We start from the raw sequence: 22483 nt of genomic DNA, 5'->3' as shown, positions 1-22483 counted from the left end.
TGTTGTAAAGAATGCTGTGTTTTGTTGCATGCCTATGACCCAAGCAATGGGTGGAGAGCAGAGAGAACCCTTCATCAATAAGAAATCAAGATAAGAGATATAACAAATTAGTTTCTGAATGGGTTTTTGTGGGTATATGCTTTGACTTGGCCACCCCTATTTTAACAGAGTTTTTTTTTTGCCTATGTATGTACTTTCTCTGACTTATCCACCTAAATGCCACCACCAACTGCTTCAGTGTGTCCTCATATTCAGCCAGAAGCACTTTCATTTGCAAACACTTAGGTCACCTCCCCCCACTTCCCTCCTCCCTCATTCACCAACTTCAATACCCTGCCTAGCACTGTCACATTTACCTCTCTCACCACTCAAACCATATGCATGATGAACAACCATACCAACATTACACAACTGTGGTGCACTCTAACCGTATCTTAAACCATTCACTCTTTGTTTCTGGCCCTCACACAAGCTCTACTAATCATGGAAAAAATAGATTTCCCTCGGCATACTTTCCTTCATCCCCTACTTCAGCATTAAGATCCCCCAACACCACAACATTTACATTTCTCTCAAAACTACACACTCTTTATTTATTTAGAATAAATAAAAGTAAGCCTTGATTTCCACCTTTTACTTTCAGAGTGATATCTTTGGCCATGGGATTCTGTGCTGCAAACTCATCAGGACATTTAAGTAATCATGCAGATGTGGCACCAAATCATGCAGGCATTACTTTTGCCATCTCTAATACCATAGTAAGTATTTATGTTAGTATTCTCGCCTCTCTCTTTAGGAGTCAGTACTTCCCTTAGACTTTTCTACCTGGAGAAGGATCAACTGTTGCCTCACCACATCCATGTTGTGCTTCCTAGAGTTTACCCCCACAACAGAAGTTAATGCTAAGTATGGAGCAGTGACACTAAACTTTCTTCAAAGTATAGTGTCTAACAGTGACCTCATTCTTCTTAATATTTACCCAGTCAAGACTGATAATGGGTGCATAAAGATTTTTGGGAGGAATGTAAATGTAGTGGTGTTGGGGAATCTCGGTGGTAGAGTAGGAAATGAAGTAGTAGAGTGGTTCAGGGTGTCAGGTTACGATTTAGTGGAGAGATGATAGAGCTATGTTTAGAAAGGGAGTTTGATGCTAGCAAATGCAGTGTTTAAGATGAGGGACAAAGGTACTGGAGGGGATGTTTGCTGACAGTGGATTTTTGGGCCATGTAGTCGTACCCAGAGGGAAGATTGGAAAAAAATTGTAATGTTATTGTTTTCAGGAGAGGGAGCAGAAGATTATTAGAGCATTAGAAGAGAAATTGAAAATGAAGGAAGAGGAAAAGGGAAGGAGGTAGAGAAGGACTGAGGATAAACAAATTAAATGAAAAGGATAAAGAGAAATAAAGCCAGGAGAAACTGAGAGAAGTGTGGGAGATGGTGAGGGATAGGGGGGAACAGGAGTAGAAGAAAACTGGTTATGTTTCTTGGAGGGAATTCGAAAGTGTGCAAACCTGGCTGAGGAGGGTGGAACAGAACAGGAGAGGCAGTGAATGTTAGGATGAAGAGGTAAAGGCAGTTGTGGAAAAGAAGCAAGCTTATGAGGATTGGTTGCAATGTTGAACTAGGTACACCTATAAGTACAGAAAGAAAAGAGGTCAACCAAAATGCAAGGTGAGGGAAGCAAAAAAAGGGAAAAAAAAAAAAAAAAGGAGAACAGATGTATAATGAGGTAGGTATTTGGGAAAAAAAAATTGAAGAGAAAAAGATATTTTGGAAGGAAGTGAAGAGAGTGAAGGGGGGCACAAGTCTATTAGAGGGATTAATGGTAAAAGGTGGAGATGTGGTGGGCAACGTATACGACCAGACCTTCATAGCGCAGGAGCCTCCTCACCAGGTTGGGCAGGGCCTGGAGGTGTTAAAGTAGCATGTGGAGCTATGTTACCTGCTTCAGTAGGAGTAGTGTCAATTGGCTCCCTTGGAGAAGCCAAGACATTTTCTGCAGCATCCACAGGGGTACAGTAAGTCCTAGTTATATGGTACATATGCGTTCCTGAAAACCTTGCCGCAAATTGAAATTACCGTATACCAAACCCATTATAACATGTAATAATAGGATATGGCAGATGTACCTTCTCCCTTTTCTTTCCTCTTCAAAATATCTAGCGGATACCATATCTGTGAATTTTCTTACCATAAATAGAATTGAGGGTAGTAATTACCAAATACCGTAACTGTGAATTTACCTGATAAAGAATTACCATATAAGGAGGACTCACTGTATCTTGGGATCCCTCATTAACAGGGGTCTCAACTAAGGCTAAGTGCTGAGTGGATACTGTAGTCTCTTCACCTCTTTGGTTGCAAATGTGGGCATAATGTGGATTTGCCTGAAGGAGCTCCACTTCTTCAACATGATACTTTAGGAGAACTGGTCCAGGATGACATAACCAGGAGGGCACTGAAGCTCCAGTAGAGGAGTGATGTGAATAGTTCAGCAGTCTCTCATCTAGGGTAGCATTGGTTGTCATGCATAATAATGAACAAATGGAACGAAGAGCATCAGATAGAACAAATTGGCAACATTGAGAAGGTGGACCACAGGACTTGAGAGACATTTTAATTGCTTTCCATATTGTACCATTAAATAGCTCCACTTGGCCATTTCCTTGGGGGTTGTAGCTTGTGGTTCTGCTGCAGGAATTTCCTTTACTAATCAAAAACTCTTGCAGTTCTTTGCTCAGGAAAGATGATCCCCTGTCTGAGTGAATGTAGGCAGGCATGCCAAAAATAGAAAACAACTGAGAAAGACAGCTAGCTATGATTGGAGTAGTCATATTTACACAGGGGAACACAAAAGGAAATCTAGAGTATTCATCTACAATCTTAAGGAAATAACGATTTCTGTCAGTACTGGGCAAAGGTCCTTTGAAATCTATATTCATTTGCTCAAAAGATTGAGTAGCTTTTATGAGATGAGTCCTTTCTGGCTGATGAAAGTTTGGTTTGACCTCTGCACATACCTATAATGATCTGGTCACCTGTCGCACATCTTCCACTGAGTAGGGCATATTCTTAGACTTAATAAAATGGTACAAGTGGGTGACCCCAGGATGACACAAAGCCTTGTGGAGTGTTACTAGTGATTCTGTTCATCACATGCTGCCCCACAGTGGGACATAGAGAATATATCAGGGGAAATATTTTCTGGACCAGGTTGATACATAATCTCAAAGTCGTAGCAAGATAGTTCCATTCACCAACATAATATCTTATCGTTCTTTATCTTACTTTTATGCTGCTTGTCAAACATAAACCTCACAGATCGTTGGTCAGTCCTTATAGTGAAATGCCTGCCCATCAGGTGAGGCCTCCAATGGCGAATTGCTTAAATGATGGCCTGGGCTTCTTTTTCTATAGAAGCATACCACTTCTCAGGTCCTTGCAGTGATCTTGAAAAGAAGGCTACTGGACTTCTATTCTGGGAGAGAACTGCTGCAATGGCAACTTCTGAAGCATCAGTTTCTACTTCAAATGGCTGTGACTCATTGATTGCTTGAACTACTGAATTTTCAGTGTCCTGCTTGAGAATGTTAAAAGCCGCTTCTGCTTCCTTGGTCACAGGGAATATAGTGGTGGTGCTCAGGGGGCAGACTTTGCTCGAATAGTCATATATCCAGTGTGAGTAGTAGTATGCAAAAAGGCCCAGGGTTCGGTGGAGTGACTTCTTGTCTTGAGGCACTGCCAATTCCCGAAGGGGTTGAAGTCGTTCAGGGTCTGGACGTTTTTCACCACCTTCTACCTCATAACCAAGAATGCTAAGCCATTTTGTTGAAAATGTACACTTTTCCTTATTGTACATACATACACCAAAGGTTTTTTCCCCCTAACAGGGGGGGTAACCAAAAAGAAAAAGGCATAGAAATCACTCCCACCCATTTCATTTCCCATATATTCCACTCCCCTCCACCCTCCTCCCTCCCTCCTATCTTGGCACCTCCTGGATGATGGGTCATCCCTGCATCCTGTCCACTGCCCTGGGTCAGAAGCAGTGTCTCAAGACACAGCACATCCACAGCAAGGCCGCTTCATAAATTCGGCGACCCCCCTCTCCGTCCCCTCATGCAGGAAAGGAGAAGACTGGGAGAAATCCCTTCGGGCTGCATCAAATTTTTTCTCATACATACTTCCTCACCCCCCATCCCCCACCCACTCCCCCTCATGCATCACAGCCTCATCCATACACAACCCTTCTCCACTCACCCCTATCTTCCCCCCTCTCCCGTCCTTCCTCCACAGACATTCCTCTCTTTTGTAAAGCCCCTTTCACCCCATCCATCCATCTCATCCTAGGACATCCCCTCATATTCACTCCTTCCACCTCCACCTTCCACACTTCTTTTACTAATCTTTCTTCACTCATTCTTTCCATGTGTCCAAACCATCCCAATACTCTTTCATCAACCCTATCTCCCAGCTCCTTTTCCACCCCTGTTCTTCTCCTCACCTCCTCATTTCTCACTCTATCTAGTCTAGTAACCCCTATCATACTTCTCAAACATTTCATCTCAAATACATTCAAACTCCTTCTCTCTTCCTCTCTCATGTTCCATGTTTCTGCCCCGTACATTGCTGTTGGCACAATCACTCCTTCTTATAACCTCCTCTTAGCATCCATCCCAGATGTCTATTTCTCATTACACATTTTAATCCACCAAGGCATTTACTTGCTTCTCTCAATCTACATTCTACCTCCACCCCCACTCCTCCCTTTCCTGTCACATTCGCACCCAAGTATGTACATTATGTTTTTCTTTAAAACCATAAACTAGAATGCACTTTTTTTTTATCCACTGTGCCTCTCGCTCCACCCCATCCATGTATAAATTGAATGGCCAGGGCAACATAACACATCCCTGACGAAGTCCCACCTTTACTTCAAACCATTCAGTCTCAGGATTAGAAATAGAAAGAGTGATTGGTTTGAGGTAAAGGTGGGACTTCATCAGGGATGTGTTATGTTGCCCTGGCTGTTTAATATATAAATAGATGGGGTGGTGTGAGAGGTGAATGCAAGGGTAGTGGGTTGGGGGTTGGAGATGGTTAACCCCTTCACTCCGAGGCCAAAATCTTGTGGGCAGCATTAGCTGCCAGATGTGCAATGTTGCGTCATAATACTCGCATTATAAAAAATAAAGTCACCGCTGTATTGCTCGTTCTCTTTCACCCGTGAATTTTGATAACCATAGAAAATATGATGAAGCCAGTTTACAGAGTATGGGGGTCACGCAGGTACATACATACATATACCAAGGCTTTTTCCCCCTTACTAGAGAGGTAGCCAGAAAGGAAAAGGCATAAAATCATTCCCACCCATTCCATCCCTGAAAACACTCCACACCCCTCCACCCTCCCTCCCATCTTAGCACCTCCTAGATGACGGGTCATCCCTGCACCCTGTCCACTGCCCTGGGTCAGAAGCAGTGTCGCAAGAAGCAGCACATCCACAGCAAGGCCGCTTCATTAAATCGGCGACCCCCCCTCTCCGTCCCCCCATATAAAGGAGAGGACGGGGTGAAATCCCTTCGGTCTGCGTCAAAATTTTGCTCACACACACTACCTCACCCCCCATCCCCCCGTCCATTCCACCTCATGCATCACAACATCTTCCATATACAACCATTCTCCATTCACCCCTATCTTCTGTCCTCTCCCGTCCTTCCTCAACAGACATTCCCCTCTTCCCCAAAGCCCCCTTCACCCCATCCATCATCTCATCCTAGGACGTCCCCTCATGTTCACTCCCTCCACATCTGCCTTCCATACCTCCTTTACTAGTCTTTCTTCACTCATTCTTTCCATGTGTCCAAACCATCCTAATACTCTTTCATCAACCCTATCTCCCAACTCCCTTTCCACCCCTGTTCTCCTCCTCACCTCCTCATTTCTCACTCTATCTAGCCTAGTAACCCCCATCATACTTCTCAGACACCTCATCTCCAACACATTCAAGCCCCTTCTCTCTTCCTCTCTTATGTTCCATGTTTCTGCTCCATACAGTGCTGTTGGCACAATCACTCCTTCATATAGTTTCCTCTTAGCATCCATTCCCAAATTTCTATTCCTCATTACACTTTTTAATCCACCAAGGCATTTACTCGCTTCTCTCATTCTACATTCTACCTCCACCTTTACTCCACCTTTTCCTGCCACATTTGCACCCAAGTATCTAAAACTATCCACTTCCTCCAGTTGCTCTGCCTTAATGCTCACTTCCAGATTACTGCCACTTTCACCCCTTGTACATCTCATCACCTTACTTTTACCCACATTTATCTTCAGCTTTCTTCTATCACACACACTCCCAAACTCTGTCACCAACTTCCTTAATCCCTCCTCCGATCCTGCAGGTACAACTACAATAAATATAATCAAGATGCCGACATCGGCATCCTCGCGTACCCACTTGCTCCTCATGACGCCTACGTAGGCGTCATCGAATCGAAGGGTTAAAGAAAATGGAGAAAAGTGGGAGACAAGCCAGTTGTTGTTTGCTGACCACACTGTGCTTGTAGCAGGATCAGGGGAGGGATTGAGAAATTTAGTGACAGAGTTTGGGAAGGTGTGTGAAAGAAGGAAGTTAAAGATAAATGTGGGTAAAAGTAAGGTGATGAGATGTACAAGGGGAGAGAGTGGCAGGAGGCTGGAAGTGAGTATTAACTTCTTCACTCCGGGGCACATCGCACGTCTGGCAGCATTAGCTGCCCGACGTGTGATGTTGCGTCATAATAATCGCATTATAAAAAATAAAGTCCGTGCTCAATCGTTTGTTCTCTTTCACCCGTGAATTTTGATAACCATAGAAAATATGATGAAGCCAATTTAGAGAGAATGGAGGTTACGTAGGTACGACTACAATAAATATAATCAAGACGCCAACGTCGTCATCATCGCGTACCCACTTGCTCCTCATGACGCCTACGTAGGCGTCACCGTATGGAAGTGGTTAAGGGAGAGAGACTGGAAGAAGTGGATAGTTTTAGATACTGGATGTGAATGTGGCAGGAAAGGGAGAAGTGGAGGTGGAGGTACAATGTAGATTGAGAGAAGCGATTAAATGCCTTGGTGGATTAAAAAGTGTAATGAGAAATAGACATTTGGGAATGGATGCTAAGAGGAGATTGTATTTACCTAGTTGTATTATATGGGAAGGGGAGCTATGCTCGTGGTGACCTGTTTTTGTATCTCGCAAGATCAAGTTTGTTCTTAAATTCTTGCATTGTGTTTGCACACACTAGTTTGTCATCCAATTTATTCCATATACAGGGTCTAACAGATAAATCCGTACTTCTTATCACATGTTTTAAGATTAATATCTTGGGTTATAATAAACAGAGTTATGAAATTTTCAGTATATTTAGAAAAGGCAATAAGAACAATGATTTCATTCAATGTAACCACCTTCAGCTGTTATGACGCTTTCGACGCGTTTACGAAACTTGGATACAGCGTTGATGATCTCAGACTTTGATAATGAACCTACAGCCTTCTTGATGTCTGTCTTCAGGGTTGTTATACTTCTGTGTGGCTTGTCACATGCCTTGGCCTCAATTCACGCCCAAAAATAATAATCTAAAGGGTTTAGGTCTGGCGAATTTGAGGGCCACAACTCTTTGTTCCAGAACTGCACATTTGACCCTTCGAGAAGGTTGGTGGTCCTCTTCGCTGTGTGGGCTGGAGCCGAGTCTTGTTGGAAGACAAACTGGTTGCCACTAGCCTTATCTTTCATCCACAGTATTATTTTCTCTATTAGAACTTTGCAATAGACAACGGCATTGACTTTCTCCTTGTTGTTGAAGTGAGTGAAGACATCCCCCTCAGTTGACACCACACAGAGCACCATGACACTTGCTGGTTTCTTCGTCGTTGTCTTGTGTTGAACCTCTGAGGATGAGGAGGCTATCCAGCGATCATTCTGCTTATTGAAAGTCGCATCAACCGTGAAAATCTTCTCGTCGGAAAAAAACTTGATGACTGAGCCATTCGACTTCATCCAGTTCAACAGCTTTTGGCACCTGGTCAAGCGGATTTCTTTCATTTTTCGTGTCAAAAGATGTCTTTTTCCTTGTGAGAATGAGGTTAATCCCAATTTCTTTAATGCTCTGTGAATTGTCATTGTGCTGACACCTCTCTTCTTTGCCAATGTCGATAATGGTAAGGCTGGATTTGCATTGACACTTCTCTTGAGACCAGCTAAAAAGCGAGGTGTTAGAATTCTGCCCCTTCTGGGCTTGTGAGCAGCTCGTTGGTCTTCGCCGGTCTCATCAAAACGTTTACAAACATCATAAACAGTTTGTCTGGAGTATTTTAGCATCCTTATTATGGCGCTAGGAGTGTGACCCGCGCGACGAAGTTCGCATATGGCTGAACATTTGGCTTGTTCCATTGCTTAATGTTTATTGCACCGGTGCTAGTATACAACTGGCTAAATTATTAGACAAATGGAAGTATCTGGAAACAATCAGGATTGCCATATGTTACTTTTTAAGTGCTTAACCCCTTCCATACGGTGCCGCACACGTAGGCGTCATAGACTTAGATCTCGGTGGCAGCAGCCAATGCCAGCCGTACGATGTGTCGTAATAATACTCGCATCATAAAATATAGTCACCGCTTATATCGATCGTTCTCTCTTCACCCGTGAATTTTGATAACCATAGAAAATGCGATTACAAAAGAATTAGAAAGAATGTCATTATGGAGGGGCGACTACAATAAATATAATCAAGACGCCGATATGGCAGCCTCGCAAATACACTCGCTCCCCATGACGCCTACGTGTGCGGCACCGTATGGAAGGGGTTAAAACCTCTTCAAAGTTTGTACGGATTTATCTGTTAGACCCTGTATCTCTCACTCTGTGTGGGAAGCTGTTCTTTTTCAGGTCTCTTCTGTAGTTATCCTTTTTGAATTTCATTGCATGTCCTTTTGTTTTTCCTCTTTCCCACTTTAATAAGTCCTCTCTATCAAGGCATTCTTTTCCTTTCATAATTCTGTAGATGGTTAGTAAGTCCCCTCATTCTCTTCTTTGTTCCAGGGCTAGCAATTCCAGTTTGGCCAGTATTTGTTCAAATGTCAGGTTTGAAAATGTTGGGACCAACTTTGTCATTGCTCTTTGTATTCTAATTTTCTTATATTCTTTTTTGTACTGGGAGTGATTGTGCCAACAGCACTGTATGGGGCAGAAACATGGAACATAAAATAGGAAGAGAGAAGGAGTTTGAATGTGTTTGAGATGAAATGCCTGAGAAGTATGATAGGGGCTACTAGGCTAGATAGAGTGAAAATGAGGAGGTGAGGAGGAGAACAGGGGTGGAAAGGGAGTTGGGATATATGGTTGATGAAAGAATATTAGGATGGTTTAGACACATGGAAAGAATGAGTGAAGAAAGACTAGTAAAAGAGGTGTGGAAGGCAGAGGTGGAAGGAGTGAACATGAGGGGGCATCCTAGGATGAGATGGATGGATGGGGTTAAAAGGGTATTTGGAAAGGAGAATGTCTGTTGAGGAAGGACAGAAGATAGGTGTGAATGGATAATGGTTGTGTATTGATGATACTATGATGCATGAGGGGGAGTGGATGGGTGATGGGGGGTAAGGGCGTATGTGTGAGAAATAAATAGATGCAGCCCGAAGGGATTTCTCCCTATCTCCTTTTCTGCATGAAGGGACAGTGAGGGGTGTTGCCAAATTAATGAAGTGGCCTTGCTGTGGATGTGCTGTGTCTTGTTACACTGCTTTTGACCCAGGGCAGTGGACAAGATGCAGGGATGACCCATCATCCAGGAGGAGCCAAGATAAGAGGGAAGAGGGTAGAGGAGAGTGGAATATGTAGGGAATGGAATGGGTGGGAGCATTTTCTATGCCTTTGTCTTTTGGCTACCTCCTGTGTAAGGGGGAAAAAATCCTTTGATATATGTACCCAGTACCCGTCTGGGTTATTGGCTGCATGTTAAAGTAGGAAAGTAACATGCAGTTGATACTTTAGGATCTATATGGGGTGCCCCTACAGACCAGAGCCACACATCATTTTATCTGTTATTATACTGCGACTGTCCCTCCGTTATGTTGTCCCCCAACTCCTTGTTACTGTCCTGTATCATTTCTTTGAATATTCATTTTCTCTTTTTGCCTACCCTGTGGTGGGGGATAGAATGCTGCCACCAAGTCTTCCCACTTGAATTGTATGAAGCGACAAAAACAGGATAGGGATTAGGACTAGGCATTCTTCTACCTGTAGCCCCACAGGGGACATCCCTAAAAAAAGTAAAGGCATAAGAGGGTCTAGGAGTTTTCCAACCAGTACCCAAAGGTACTGGTGTGCGTGGATGTAGTATAGATGAGAGTAAAAGGGAAGAGATAGGCAGTATGTTTGTGAGAAGAAAGATGGATGTGTTGGCTTTGAGTGAAACTAAGTTGAGAGGGAGGGGCAAGTGTGAGTTTGGGAGTGTAGTTGGGAGGTTCTCAGGAGTGAAGAGAGGACAAGGGAGAGAAGGGGTGGCTATACTAGTAAGTGAAGAGATAGGTAAACATGTAGTGGAGTGGAAGGAGGTTTCTTCAAGGTTAATGTGGATGAAGGTGAAACTGGGAAAGGAGATGTGGGTTTTTGTAAGTGCATATGGGCCTGGTAGTGAGAAGAGTGTAGAAGAAAGGGAGGCTTTTTGGATAGATTTAAATGAGTGCATAGAGGGATTAGGGAGAAATATCAATGTAGTAGTATTGGGAGACCTTAATGCTAGGGTAGGAAATGAACCAATAAATGGAGTGGTTGGGAAATATGGAGTTCCAGGAAAGAATCATAGTAGAGAGTTGATGGAGATGTGTCTAGAAAGAGAGTTGATGATAGCACAGTGTTTAAGAAAAAAGTCAAGCATAAGTACACATGGGAGAGGGTGGTAGATAGAGCATTAATGGACTATGTAGTGGTAGATAGGAGTATAATAGGAAGAGTTAAGGATGTACATGTTCTAAGGGGAGAGAGTGGGGGAATATCAGATAATTTTCTGGTGGAAGGTAAATTATGTCACAACTCACCTCCACCTATAACAAGTGAATTAATAAGAGATTTGGGAGGACAACATTTAACATTAATAGCACTGCCTCCTCTCTTAATGGTGAATGGACAAGTTGTTTATCATTAGTGTATTAATTACATAAACACACATCTAATGCTTAGGATAGACAAAGATATATATAATTACTTTCATATATTGAGCATAAAATTTATATATCCTCATTAAATGCAATATGATTCTCCAGTTTATTAAAGTAATAGACTCACATTTATAAGATAGAATGGAATCACATTATCACTACATTCATTCAATAGTACCTTCTGATCTCCACATTATTATTCAAATGGATTGGAATAAACAAAATAGTTTCACTTTACAAGGGAAAAGGGGACAAATGTGAATGTAGTAGTTTAAGAGGGATTAGCTTGTTGAGTGTAGTTGGAAAGGCTTATGGGAGGATCTTGATTGAGAAGATTAGGAGACAAGCAGAGGGAGTAATTGGTGAGGAACAGTGTGGGTTTAGGACAGGTAGAGGTTGTGTAGATCAGATTTTTGTGGTAAGATATGTCCTTTTGTTTTTCCTCTTTCCCACTTTAACCTCTTCACTCCGGGGCATATCGCACGTCTAGCAGCATTAGCTGCCCGACGTGTGATGTTGCATCATAATAATCACATTATAAAAAATAAAGTCAGTGCTCAATCGTTCGTTCTTTTTCACCCGTGTATTTTGATAACCATAGAAAATTGATGAAGCCAGTTTAGAGAGAATGGAAATTACGTTGGTACGACTACAATAAATATAATCAAGATGGCGACGTCAGCATCATCAAGTACCCACTTGCTCCTCATGCCGCCTACGTAGGCGTCACCGTATGGAAGTAGTTAATAAGTCCTCTCTATCAAGGCATTCTTTTCCTTTCATAATTCTGTAGATGGTTAGTAGGTCCCCTCGTTCTCTTCTTTGTTCCAGGGTTGGCAATTACAGTTTGGCCAGTATTTGTTCATATGTCAGGTTTGAAAGTGTTGGGACCATCTTTGTCATTGCTCTTTGTATTCTTTCTAATTTTCTTATACATATTTTTTTGTACTGGGTGACCATATCAGCACTGCATATTCCAGTTTTGGCCTTATCAGTGTTTGTAATATTTTCTTGATCATTTCCTTATCCAGGTATTTAAAGGCCACCTTTATTGATCTCAACAAATTGCATGTTTCTTTGACTATTTTATTTATATGTTTATCCTAGGTCCCTTTCAGAATTTACTTTATTTGCTTCTTTTCTGTCAATTTTATACTGTCCTGATATTCTATTCTTGCTTTTCCCAAATTCAATTATACTGCACTTCTTGATGTTGAATTCTATTTCCCATCTCTTGCTCCATTCTGAGACTTTGTTCAGATCATTCTGTAATGGGTCACAGTCTATTTTGGAGTTTATTCTCTTTAATAACTTTGCGTCAACCGCAAAGCAGTTCATGTAACATTCAATACCTTCATCCGTGTCATTTGCATATACAGTGCTCGACAAAAGTTCGCGGCGCCTCAGCGAATCTAAACAAAAATGCACAAAAATGTAATTAATCATTATATTTATTGGATTTTTACTCACCTAATACTTGGTTGGGAGTCCTTTGCGCTTTAACACAGCCTCAAGACGACGTGGAAGTGAAGCAGCTAGATTGTGGAGGGTTGTAGGCTCCAAATGATTCCAGATTGCCTGAATGGCTGCCTCGAGCTTGGGTATAGAGCTGACGTCTTTGCCTTGTAACCTCTTCTTTATAATGTGCCACAAATTTTCAATTGGGTTCAAATCAGGGCTATTACCTGGCCAGTCCTTTATAAAGTTCACTTCACAGTCGTTGAGCCAAGTAGTGATGGATTTAGCAGTGTGGCAGGGGGCACCGTCCTGCTGAAAAACTGTGGCACCTGTTTTTTCAAATGATTCAGGTAAATTTTCACACAGAAGCTCCAAGTACACGTTTTGGTTCACTTTTAAGTTCTTGGGTAACACTACTAATGACCCCAAGCCCTTGCCGCTGAAACAGCCCCACACCATTAAAGTATCAGGGAATTTGACAGTACCCTTGACGTACCGAGGGTCAAGCGGGTCACTTCCATGTCGCCGGTACAACTTTGCACCACGGTTACAGGTGACACTGAAGGTGGCCTCGTCAGACCACAAAACGTCAAGCCAGTCGTCCTCAGTCCAGTGAGAGTATTTCTTGGCAAATTCAATCCTTCTGGCTTTCTGCTTCTTGGTGACAAGTGGCTTAGCAACAGGCTGGTGCTAGTACTGACACCTGTGGAATGCCACTACTCATTTCTTCCCATTTTGAATATTTGTCTCTGAGCACTACTCTCATTTTTCTTCCATGTAGGAAGCCTCCATCCAATTCAATAGTTTTCCATGTATGCCTCCTATTGTTTCCAGTTTATATAGCAATTTTCTGTGTGGTACCTTATCAAATGCCTTTTTGTAGGTCCAGGAAGGCGTAGTCTGCCTAGCCATCCCTTTCTTGCAATATATCTATCTTGAATAGAAACAAATGAAATTAGTGGTACATGAAATTCCCTGTCTGAATACAAATTGCCTCAGGTTCAATATATGATTCTCCTCCAGATATTTTGTCCATCCATCTTTGATGATTCTCTAACAAATTATAACTATTGTACTTGTTAGGGACACTGGTCTATAATTTGTTGGGTCTTCCTTATTTCCCCCCTTATATATTGCCACTATATTGCCATTTTTCCAGTCTCTTGGTAGTTTTCCTTCTTTGAGCATTCAATTATTTTGTATAATTTTCCTGTTAGTTTGTCTATACATTCCTTTAGTATCCAGTTTGCAAATCTGTCTGGGCCGTGTGACTTGTTACTGTCAACCTTTAATAATTGATTCTTTATTTCATTCTGAGTAATGTTTAATTTCTTCATTGGAGGAAATCTTACTTCAATTCTTTGATCCCAGTTTTGTAGATTTTTTTCCTCTTTGGTGAATACAGATTTGAAAAGTTTGTTCATAATATCCGCCATTTCTATATATTCTGTGTATTCTCTGTTACCTTGATGTAATTTAAGTATTTCCTGTTTATTTTTTAGTTTGCCGTTTACATATCTATAAATAATTTGTGTTGATCTTTACATTTGTCTATTATGTCCTTTTCATAATTTCTCTATTCTTCTCTACATATTTTTACATATTCATTTCTTAGTTTGGTGTATATTTTCCATTTCTCAGATTTTTTTTCCTTTGTCCATCTTTTCCAGGCTTTATCTCTTGTCTTTTGCCTCACTGCACTTTTTATTATACCAGGATTTTATATACCCTTTCCTGTTTTTGTCTAGGTACTTATCCACTCTTTCATTATAGATTTCCTTCCAAATTGTCCATTTCTCATCCACCTTTGTTTCTTCATTATTAAATTTTTCCTAATTTGCTTCATGAAAGAATTTTCTAAGTTTCCCAAAATCTGTTTTGTTATACATTAGTCTTCCTTTTCTGTGTTTCTTGTTAATTTCTATATTTGTTTCTCCATTTAATTCAAGTTCTAGTAGTATGCAATCACTTTTTCCAATTGGTGTCCTGTATTTGATTTTATCCAGAATTTCAGGAACTGATGTGAATATCAAATCCAATCTTGAGGGTTCATCATTATTTCTATACAGTAAAAGCCCTCTTACATTCAGGTATCCAGCAAATTCAAGTATCTGGCATGTTTTTTCCGAGCATTAAAATCTTTAAAAATGTATATGAAATCAATACAAATCAATAAGATTTCCTGTGCGAGGCTTTAATTGTTCCCGCCGTCACCAGAGTGCACCACTGTCTGTGTCAGTTTCACAGAGCAGTGCAGCTATATGTCCACCCGAGATGTTATGTCTCTTCACTGCATTCAGAATGAATTTTTATTGCAAAGAGGAAAGAGCTGCAAACAAGCTGACATAAAAAACTATTTTAAAGTAGGTTTTAAGTGAAAGAAAGAGCAGCAAACAAATACAGAGGATAGTGATAAACTGGAGTGATAAATTGGATGTTGGCGAGTGAGGTGGTTTTGTTTGTTTCTGTACTTTTTTATGTTATGTTATATGTTGTTAATAGTAAATAGAATGAGTTGATTGTAGACATAGTGTTTTGTAACCCTTCACTTATTTTAGTAACCCCTTCAGAAGAGTACAGAGAAGGTTAGTGTTTAGTGATGAATTGTATGTTGGCGAGTGAGGTGGTGACGCTGCAATCTTGTGATGCTTTGTTTATGTTACGGTATGTGATACTATATATTAACTGACATTAATAGTGAGTAAAGGGGATGATTGTAGACATATTTCTAAACCCCTTCACCTACTTTAGCAACCCCTTCAAGTATCCAGAATTTTCGAGTATCCGGCATGCCTTTGGTCCCAGTGATGCCGGATAAGAGAGCTTTTACTGTATTTGGTATTTTCCTTGACCCATTGTGTCAATGTGTAATCAATGGTCATTTCCCGTAATATGTTTCCCCAGTTATCTTCTCCACCTTTCACAGTCATTTCTTCCCACCATATTTCTTTCAATTTAAAATCACCCATAATTACCAGATTTCCTTCTTTAGTATTTCATTTAGTGTTTTTCTTATGTCTTCCAGCATTTTGGAGTGTTCACTTTCATTCCATGTGTGAGTTTTAGGTGGGACATAAATCACTGCATACTTTCTATTTTTCATATCTCTATCCTCAACTCTTATCATAATCAACTCCACATTGTTCTCTCCTTCCATGATTTTTGTTGCACTTAGACCTTTCTTGGTTAGCAACATGACTCCCCCACCCTACTTTGTTTCTTTATTTCTGAACCAACAATTATATAATCCTTGGCCTATATTTTGTCTCCACAATCCCCATTATATCTGGTTTTTCTTGTTCCAGATAGTCATTCAATGCATCTATTCCTGATATCAATCTGTCTTTTTTCCTTTTCTTCTTGCTCCTGCATTTCCTTTTCCCTTATGTATGACACTGCGCTTGTGGCAGGATCAGAGGAGGGATTGAGGAAGTTGGTGACAGAGTTTGGGAGAGTGTGTGATAGAAGAAAGCTGAAGATAAATGTGGGTAAAAGTAAGGTGATGAGATGTACAAGGGGGTGAAAGTGGCAGTAGTCTGGAAGTGAGCATTAAGGGAGAGCGTCTGAAGGAAGTGGATAGTTTTAGATACTTGGGTGCAAATGTGGCAGGAAAAGGTGGAGTGAAGGTGGAGGTAGAATGTAGATTGAGAGAAGCGAGTAAATGCCTTGGTGGATTAAAAAGTGTAATGAGGAATAGAAATTTGGGAATGGATGCTAAGGAGACTATATGAAGGAGTGATTGTGCCAACAGCACTGTATGGGGCAGAAACATGGAACATAAGAGAGGAAGAGAGAAGGAGTTTGAATGTGTTTGAGATGAGGTGTCTGAGAAGTATGATGGGGGTTACTAGGCTGGATAGAGTGAGAAATGAGGAGGTGAGGAGGAGAACAGGGGTGGAAAGGGGGTTGGGAGATAGGGTTGATGAAAGAGTATTAGGATGGTTTGGACACATGGAAAGAATGAGTGAAGAAAGACTAGTAAAAGAGGTATGGAAGGCAGATGTGGGGGGAGTGAACATGAGGGGACGTCCTAGGATGAGGTGGATGGATGGGGTGAAGGGGGCTTTGGGGAAGAATGTCTGTTGAGGAAGGACGGGAGAGGACAGAAGACGGGTGAATGGAGAATGGTTGTATATGGATGATATTGTGATACATGAGGTGGAATGGGCGGGGGGGATGGGGGTTGAGGTAGTATGTGTGAGCAAATTTTGACGCAGCCCGAAGGGATTTCTCCCCGTCTTCTCCTTTATGCATGGGGGGACAGAGAGGGGGGGTCGCCGATTTGATAAAGCAGCCTTGCTGTGGATGTGCTGTGTCTTGCGACACTGCTTCTGACCCAGGGCAGTGGACAAGATGCAGGGATGACCCGTCATTCAGGAGGTGCTAAGATGAGAGGGAGGGTGGAGGGGTGTGGAGTGTATTCAGGGATGGAATGGGTGGGAATGATTTTATGCCTTTTCCTTTTTGGCTACCTCCCTTGTAAAGGGGAAAAAGCCTTTGTGTGTGTATCCATTTCCTCAGTCTTAAGTCCATCACTCTAAAAAAAACTCCTTCCTTTTGTTTTCTGTTCTTTTCTCATTCTTTTCCTTAGCTTCCTCTTTAAGTGTTTTTTCTTTTATATTTTTCCTCATCACTCCATAAATTTTTGTAGTTTTTACATTTTGCTAGTTTTCCTAGGTTTGTTAATATTTCATCTGATATCCTCTGTGAATTAAGTTTTACTTTGAAAGGTCTATTTTTCTCTTCAGAATATTTTCCCATCCTGTAGATTTCTTCTATTCCCATTTCAAGTCCTTGTGGCTCCTACTATATTTCTTTTAGTATCTCTGTTACTATATTCTTCTCTTTTTCCCTTTGGAACCATATTAGGCCATGTGTCTCTTTGATACCATAGATTACATTTTTTTTTTTTTTTTTTTTCTATTATGTCTCTTACCCAATCTCTTTTTTTTTCTTTATTACTCCTATCACCGTGTCCTTTGTACTTTCATTCATTTGTTCTTTGACTATTTCTTTAAATAGTATTTTTTGGTTTTCTTTGTCTTTCATTTGGTTTTTAATTTCCATTATGTTTGATTTTTTTATATTTTCACCAACTTTGCCTACCTCTATTAATTTATATTTGTTTCTTCACTTTTCATCTTTTCATAATTATTATCATGTGTGTTTGAGATGAGGTGTCTGAGAAGTATGATAGGGGTTACGAGGCTGGATAGAGTGAGAAATGAGGGGGTGAGGAGGAGAACAGGGGTGGAAAGGGAGTTGGGAGATAGGGTGGATGAAAGAGAATTGGGATGGTTTGGACACATGGAAAGAATGAATGAAGAAAGATTAGTAAAAGAGGTGTGGAAAGCAGATATGGAATGAGTGAACATGAGGGGGCAACCTAGGATGAGATGGATGGATGGGGTGAAAGGGGCTTTAGGGAAGAGGGGAATGTCTGTTGAAGAAGGGTGGGAGAGGACAGAAGACGGGTGAATGGGGAATGGTTGTATATGGATGATGTTGTGATCCATGAGGTGGAATGGGTGGGGGGATGGGGTGTGAGGGAGTATGTGTGAGAAAAATTGGACACAGCCCTAAGCAATTTTTCCCCATCTCCTTTTTTAGCTACCTCCCTTATGAGGGGGGAAAAAGCCTTTGGTATATGTATGTATATATATATATATATAAATACAGGTACTCGTTTAACGACCTACTCAGTTAGCGACGACGCGGAGTTACGACGGGCTTTATGACAGACGTTTAACGTAAATCTCCCGAAGTTACGACGTTGTGTACGATAATTAATTTGGCTGAGGCAAATTTGTATGATGTTATAATTGAATTTGTACAGTGGATATCAGCTGTGAGGTAAAGTGTTCTGAAGCTTAGGTCTACATTACCATCCTGCAAGCTGCAAAAACTACCTGGGTACAGTATATACCGGTAGTGGTAAATTTTTAGTTTCGACCATGGGTGCAATATAGCAATAGAAAATTGATTATTAATTTTGTAAATTATAATGTATCAAAGTAATATGCAATTTTGTGAGCGGAAATAAAAAAAAAAAAGGTGCTAAAACAAATTTTGTAAGTAACAAAGTCATGTCGGACGAATGGTACACCATGTTTGTTATGATAGATGCCGATGTGGAAGAAATAAAAGGATGATGAATTCGTCTAACCTAAACTAAACTAACCTGACCTGTGTTTGATAAATCATTACCTGCAAATTAAATGTCATCCGGCTCGTCCTCGTTGTCGTCGTCGTGAGAGACGTTGGCAGACGACAAGATGGCGTCCCAATCCTATGCTACCGACTTCGTTCATTAGCATATTTTCTTGTAGCATGGTATTTTTTACTTTCATTTCCGCCTACAAAATTGCATATTACGTTGATACATTTTAATTTACAAAATTAATAATTAATTTTCTATTGCTATATTGCGCCCATGGTCGAAACTAAAATAATACCCCGGTATTCAATATGGAATGTCAGCATACGCGGATTTGGTCATATACGGTAATTTCAGGAACCTAACCACCGTAAATAAACAGTAAATAAAGCTTTAATGTACTGTATAAAAGAGGGAAAATACACGAAAATAAAGATACATGTATTGCTGGACATTGTACATACAGTACATGTACGTATATGTATACACTCTCGCTTAACGACCAATTCGGTTAACGACGGTGCGCTGGTCCCAATTGTCGTCGTTAAACGAGGAGTGGTTGTATATGTCTCTGACCCAATTTCTTTTTCCTTAACCCCTTGAGTACCGGATGTGTGTTTTGTGACACCTGCGTGTCATGGCTGAGTGCGCCCGCCAGGAACCGAGTGTGCTACGTGTGACACGCATGTGTCACAGTTATAAGCTGTGTGTATTGAGGGCTCTCAAGGCCTCACTTTCTGGGTTATTTCTACCCACGTGGTGGCAAGTGTCTGTGTTTACAAACATAAGGCTCCAGCCAATTGTGGGACGGTTTGAAACGTTTGTTTACATAAGGTTGACGGGTCGGTAACGAAGGGGTTGAATACTTTAATTACCATTTATTTAGCATTTTCTTTCACTTGTTTGTGTACTATTTCCTTAAAAAAAATATTTTTATTTTATTTCACTTTTTTTTTTTTTTTAGATCAGTCTCCTTAATTTTCCTGTCTTTCTCAGTCACTGCAAGAATTTGTTCTTTTACTTCCTTTTTCAAAACCTCATTTTTGTTTTTATCTCACTTCTGACCATGTTTAATTCCTTCTTCAGATCATCTAGCTCCTTGTTCTCCTTGTCATTAGTTCTTTTGAGTTGAATTATTTCTCTATACACTGCCCTGTATTCAATTTTCAGATCCATTAGTTCCTCTATCAAATCAGCTATATCCCGATTTCATAGGACATTTTTATACATAGGTTCTCTATCCAATTCCAAACCTCTACTTAATATTCCACTTTCTCTTGCAAAACCTGAAAATACATAATTTTCTAACCTTTGAGTTGCTTTTGGGGTTTCATTCATGCTAGATCTTTTTGGTATTACCCCCAGTGGAGATTCCACTCTGGTCATCTCCAGATACCTCTTTGTTGGTTCACTTTTTCTTCTTTCACCTTTATCACCCTCCAATTTATGTATTTAACACTATTATTGTAACAATTTTGTCATTTTGATCACTCAGTACACACAACTCCCTGTTCATAAATACCTACATTGTGTGATCTATACATTCTGGCTACATTTAGGTAATTTTATTGAGTGAAGGGAAACCTATTCTGCAGTAAAGGTGCAAAAGAAAAGATGAGTTAAGTTGTCACATAATAAATGTTGAGTTATTAATGAGTAAATGAGTTGATGGTTTCATTATACCATAACCATGATGCTGTATTAATAAATTTACATATCTCACACAGGCAACTATCCCAGGCATATTATGTGGTCCAGTCACTGCAGAACTTGTAACAGCATCCCATGGCAGATGGTTTCCAGTCTTCTTCCTTGCTGGCACAATCAATTTTACTGCTGCAATGATTTACTACACACAGAGTCATGCAAAACCTTTTCTTTGATACCAATAGGCTTAAGTTTTAGTGGAAGCTGTAATGACATTACTATCAGTGGCAGTAAGGCCATAAAAGTACAAGTGTACAGATTGTACAAAATGTTTTAAACTGATGTCTTGTTTCTGAAAAAAAGTATTTGAATGTATAGTATGGATATGTATCTGTAAATTACTGTCATAAATTTTTATTTTATATGATACCGTGATAGTCTTTTAGTCAAAGTTGTTTATAAATATGATGCATGTGATCCTTGTGTATGGAATCATGTAGCCTTCAGAAGATGCCAAATAACTTTAAGAAGATTATTTCATGGTAATGTGTATTTTATTTTTCTCATTGTTATTTGTTATGAAGAGGTTATGTTTCTTAAATAATTTAAGCATAGACTAAATATCATTGTAAGTAGAAACTGAAGATATTTTGAATATTAAAATTAAGGGCTTTAGGCAGTCATATGTTATGAAAAGGGACAAATCCATATAGTTTTGTAATTTTCCAGAAACCAGTTGTAGAGTTTACTGTTTTTTTTTTTTTTTTTTTTTTACATATAGTGAGATTTGAAAGCTACACAGTATCTACATGACACTTTTGTCAGAAATTAAGACCTATGTTTGGTCCATTGACCAAGGAGTATGAATATCTAGGAAAGAACTTAGAATTTTTCCTCATAAAGATACATAGAATTATGAAATATAACAAAAATAGATCGGACCAGTAACAGAAGCCTAGATGAGGTGGTCCTGTGACACCGATGTTGGAGAGAATCATATCCCCACTGCTTCAAATCCTATCGATACCCTCACTTCCATTTGGAGGTGGAGCCCCAAAGGGCTGGCATGAGGTCTCTGGACCAGCCCCAAGATATAAGGTCCAAGTATCATACCTCCACTTTATCACATAAGGAAAGCTGACAGTTGGTGGCTGCTCTTCTTCTTCTCCTATCAGCTGGTGCCATAGAAATAGACCCTCACTTACAAATGGCTAATGTTTCTTCCTGGAGGTCTGTAGGAAGGCCTTAGGACCATTGAAGACTGCTGTGGGGCTGCAGGTTTCTAGTCACTGAAACTCAAGGGGACAATCATTGTTATGGGGATACAAGGGAAGAGAAGTATGGTGCTCTGGAAGAGTATTAGGTGAGCAACACTTCATCAGCTTCTTGAGATAAACATAATAAACACTTAACTGGTTGAGTGATGTGTTACTCACCTAAAAATAAAGACTTTTTCAGAGTTTTATGTTTTCTTGCCCTTATATTTCCATACATGTCTACAAAGTTTCAGAACAATTATTGTTATAATTACAAAAGTAGATTTATATGTATGTATACTTTACACATGAAAAACAACTTGCATTTTCAATGTGAATACTTGTTTCTGCAGAAACAAGTGGTTGGAGCACAACAGTTGGAAGGACATATAGTTTATTTATCTGACTTTTGATAATATGGTTAAGGATAAGTGTAATGTCATACATCTGGTGGGGATGCAGAGATCTGTAAATCACAGTATACAACAAAATTATGTTTTGCTATAAAGTTTCCTGTACCACACACCACAAACTACAGATTGCAAAAAATGAGGCAGTATAAATAACCACTGACTACACACATATAACACTCATAGATCACTTACATGTAGAGACCAATGTTTTGCATCTCTATAAATATCTTGATATCTGTGACACATAGCATATACCATATGCTAAACAAAACCCACACCATTCAAAAACACGTATGCACATCAGTGGATCTGTCACCCCAGCTCTGTCTTGCAAGAGACCC

At 40.3% G+C, this 22483-nt stretch overlaps 1 protein-coding gene across 1 annotated transcript in view; it reads left to right on the top strand.

Moving 5' to 3' along the window:
• LOC143020643 (uncharacterized) overlaps positions 1-21932 on the top strand; it is a 101363-nt gene extending 79431 nt beyond the window's left edge. Inside the window, exons 8-9 of the mRNA XM_076177144.1 lie at positions 644-758; positions 20554-21932. Of these exons, the coding sequence (XP_076033259.1) occupies positions 644-758; positions 20554-20709 (271 nt within the window). The 3' untranslated portion in view covers positions 20710-21932. The remainder of the gene's footprint in view (positions 1-643; positions 759-20553) is intronic.
• The last annotated feature ends 551 nt before the right edge of the window (positions 21933-22483 follow it).

The sequence above is a fragment of the Oratosquilla oratoria genome, chromosome 40 (genome assembly GCF_046742065.1).
Source record: "Oratosquilla oratoria isolate Oo_2021 chromosome 40, ASM4674206v1, whole genome shotgun sequence".
Lineage (NCBI taxonomy): Eukaryota > Metazoa > Arthropoda > Malacostraca > Stomatopoda > Squillidae > Oratosquilla > Oratosquilla oratoria.
This window is presented reverse-complemented; position numbering and strand designations above follow the sequence as displayed.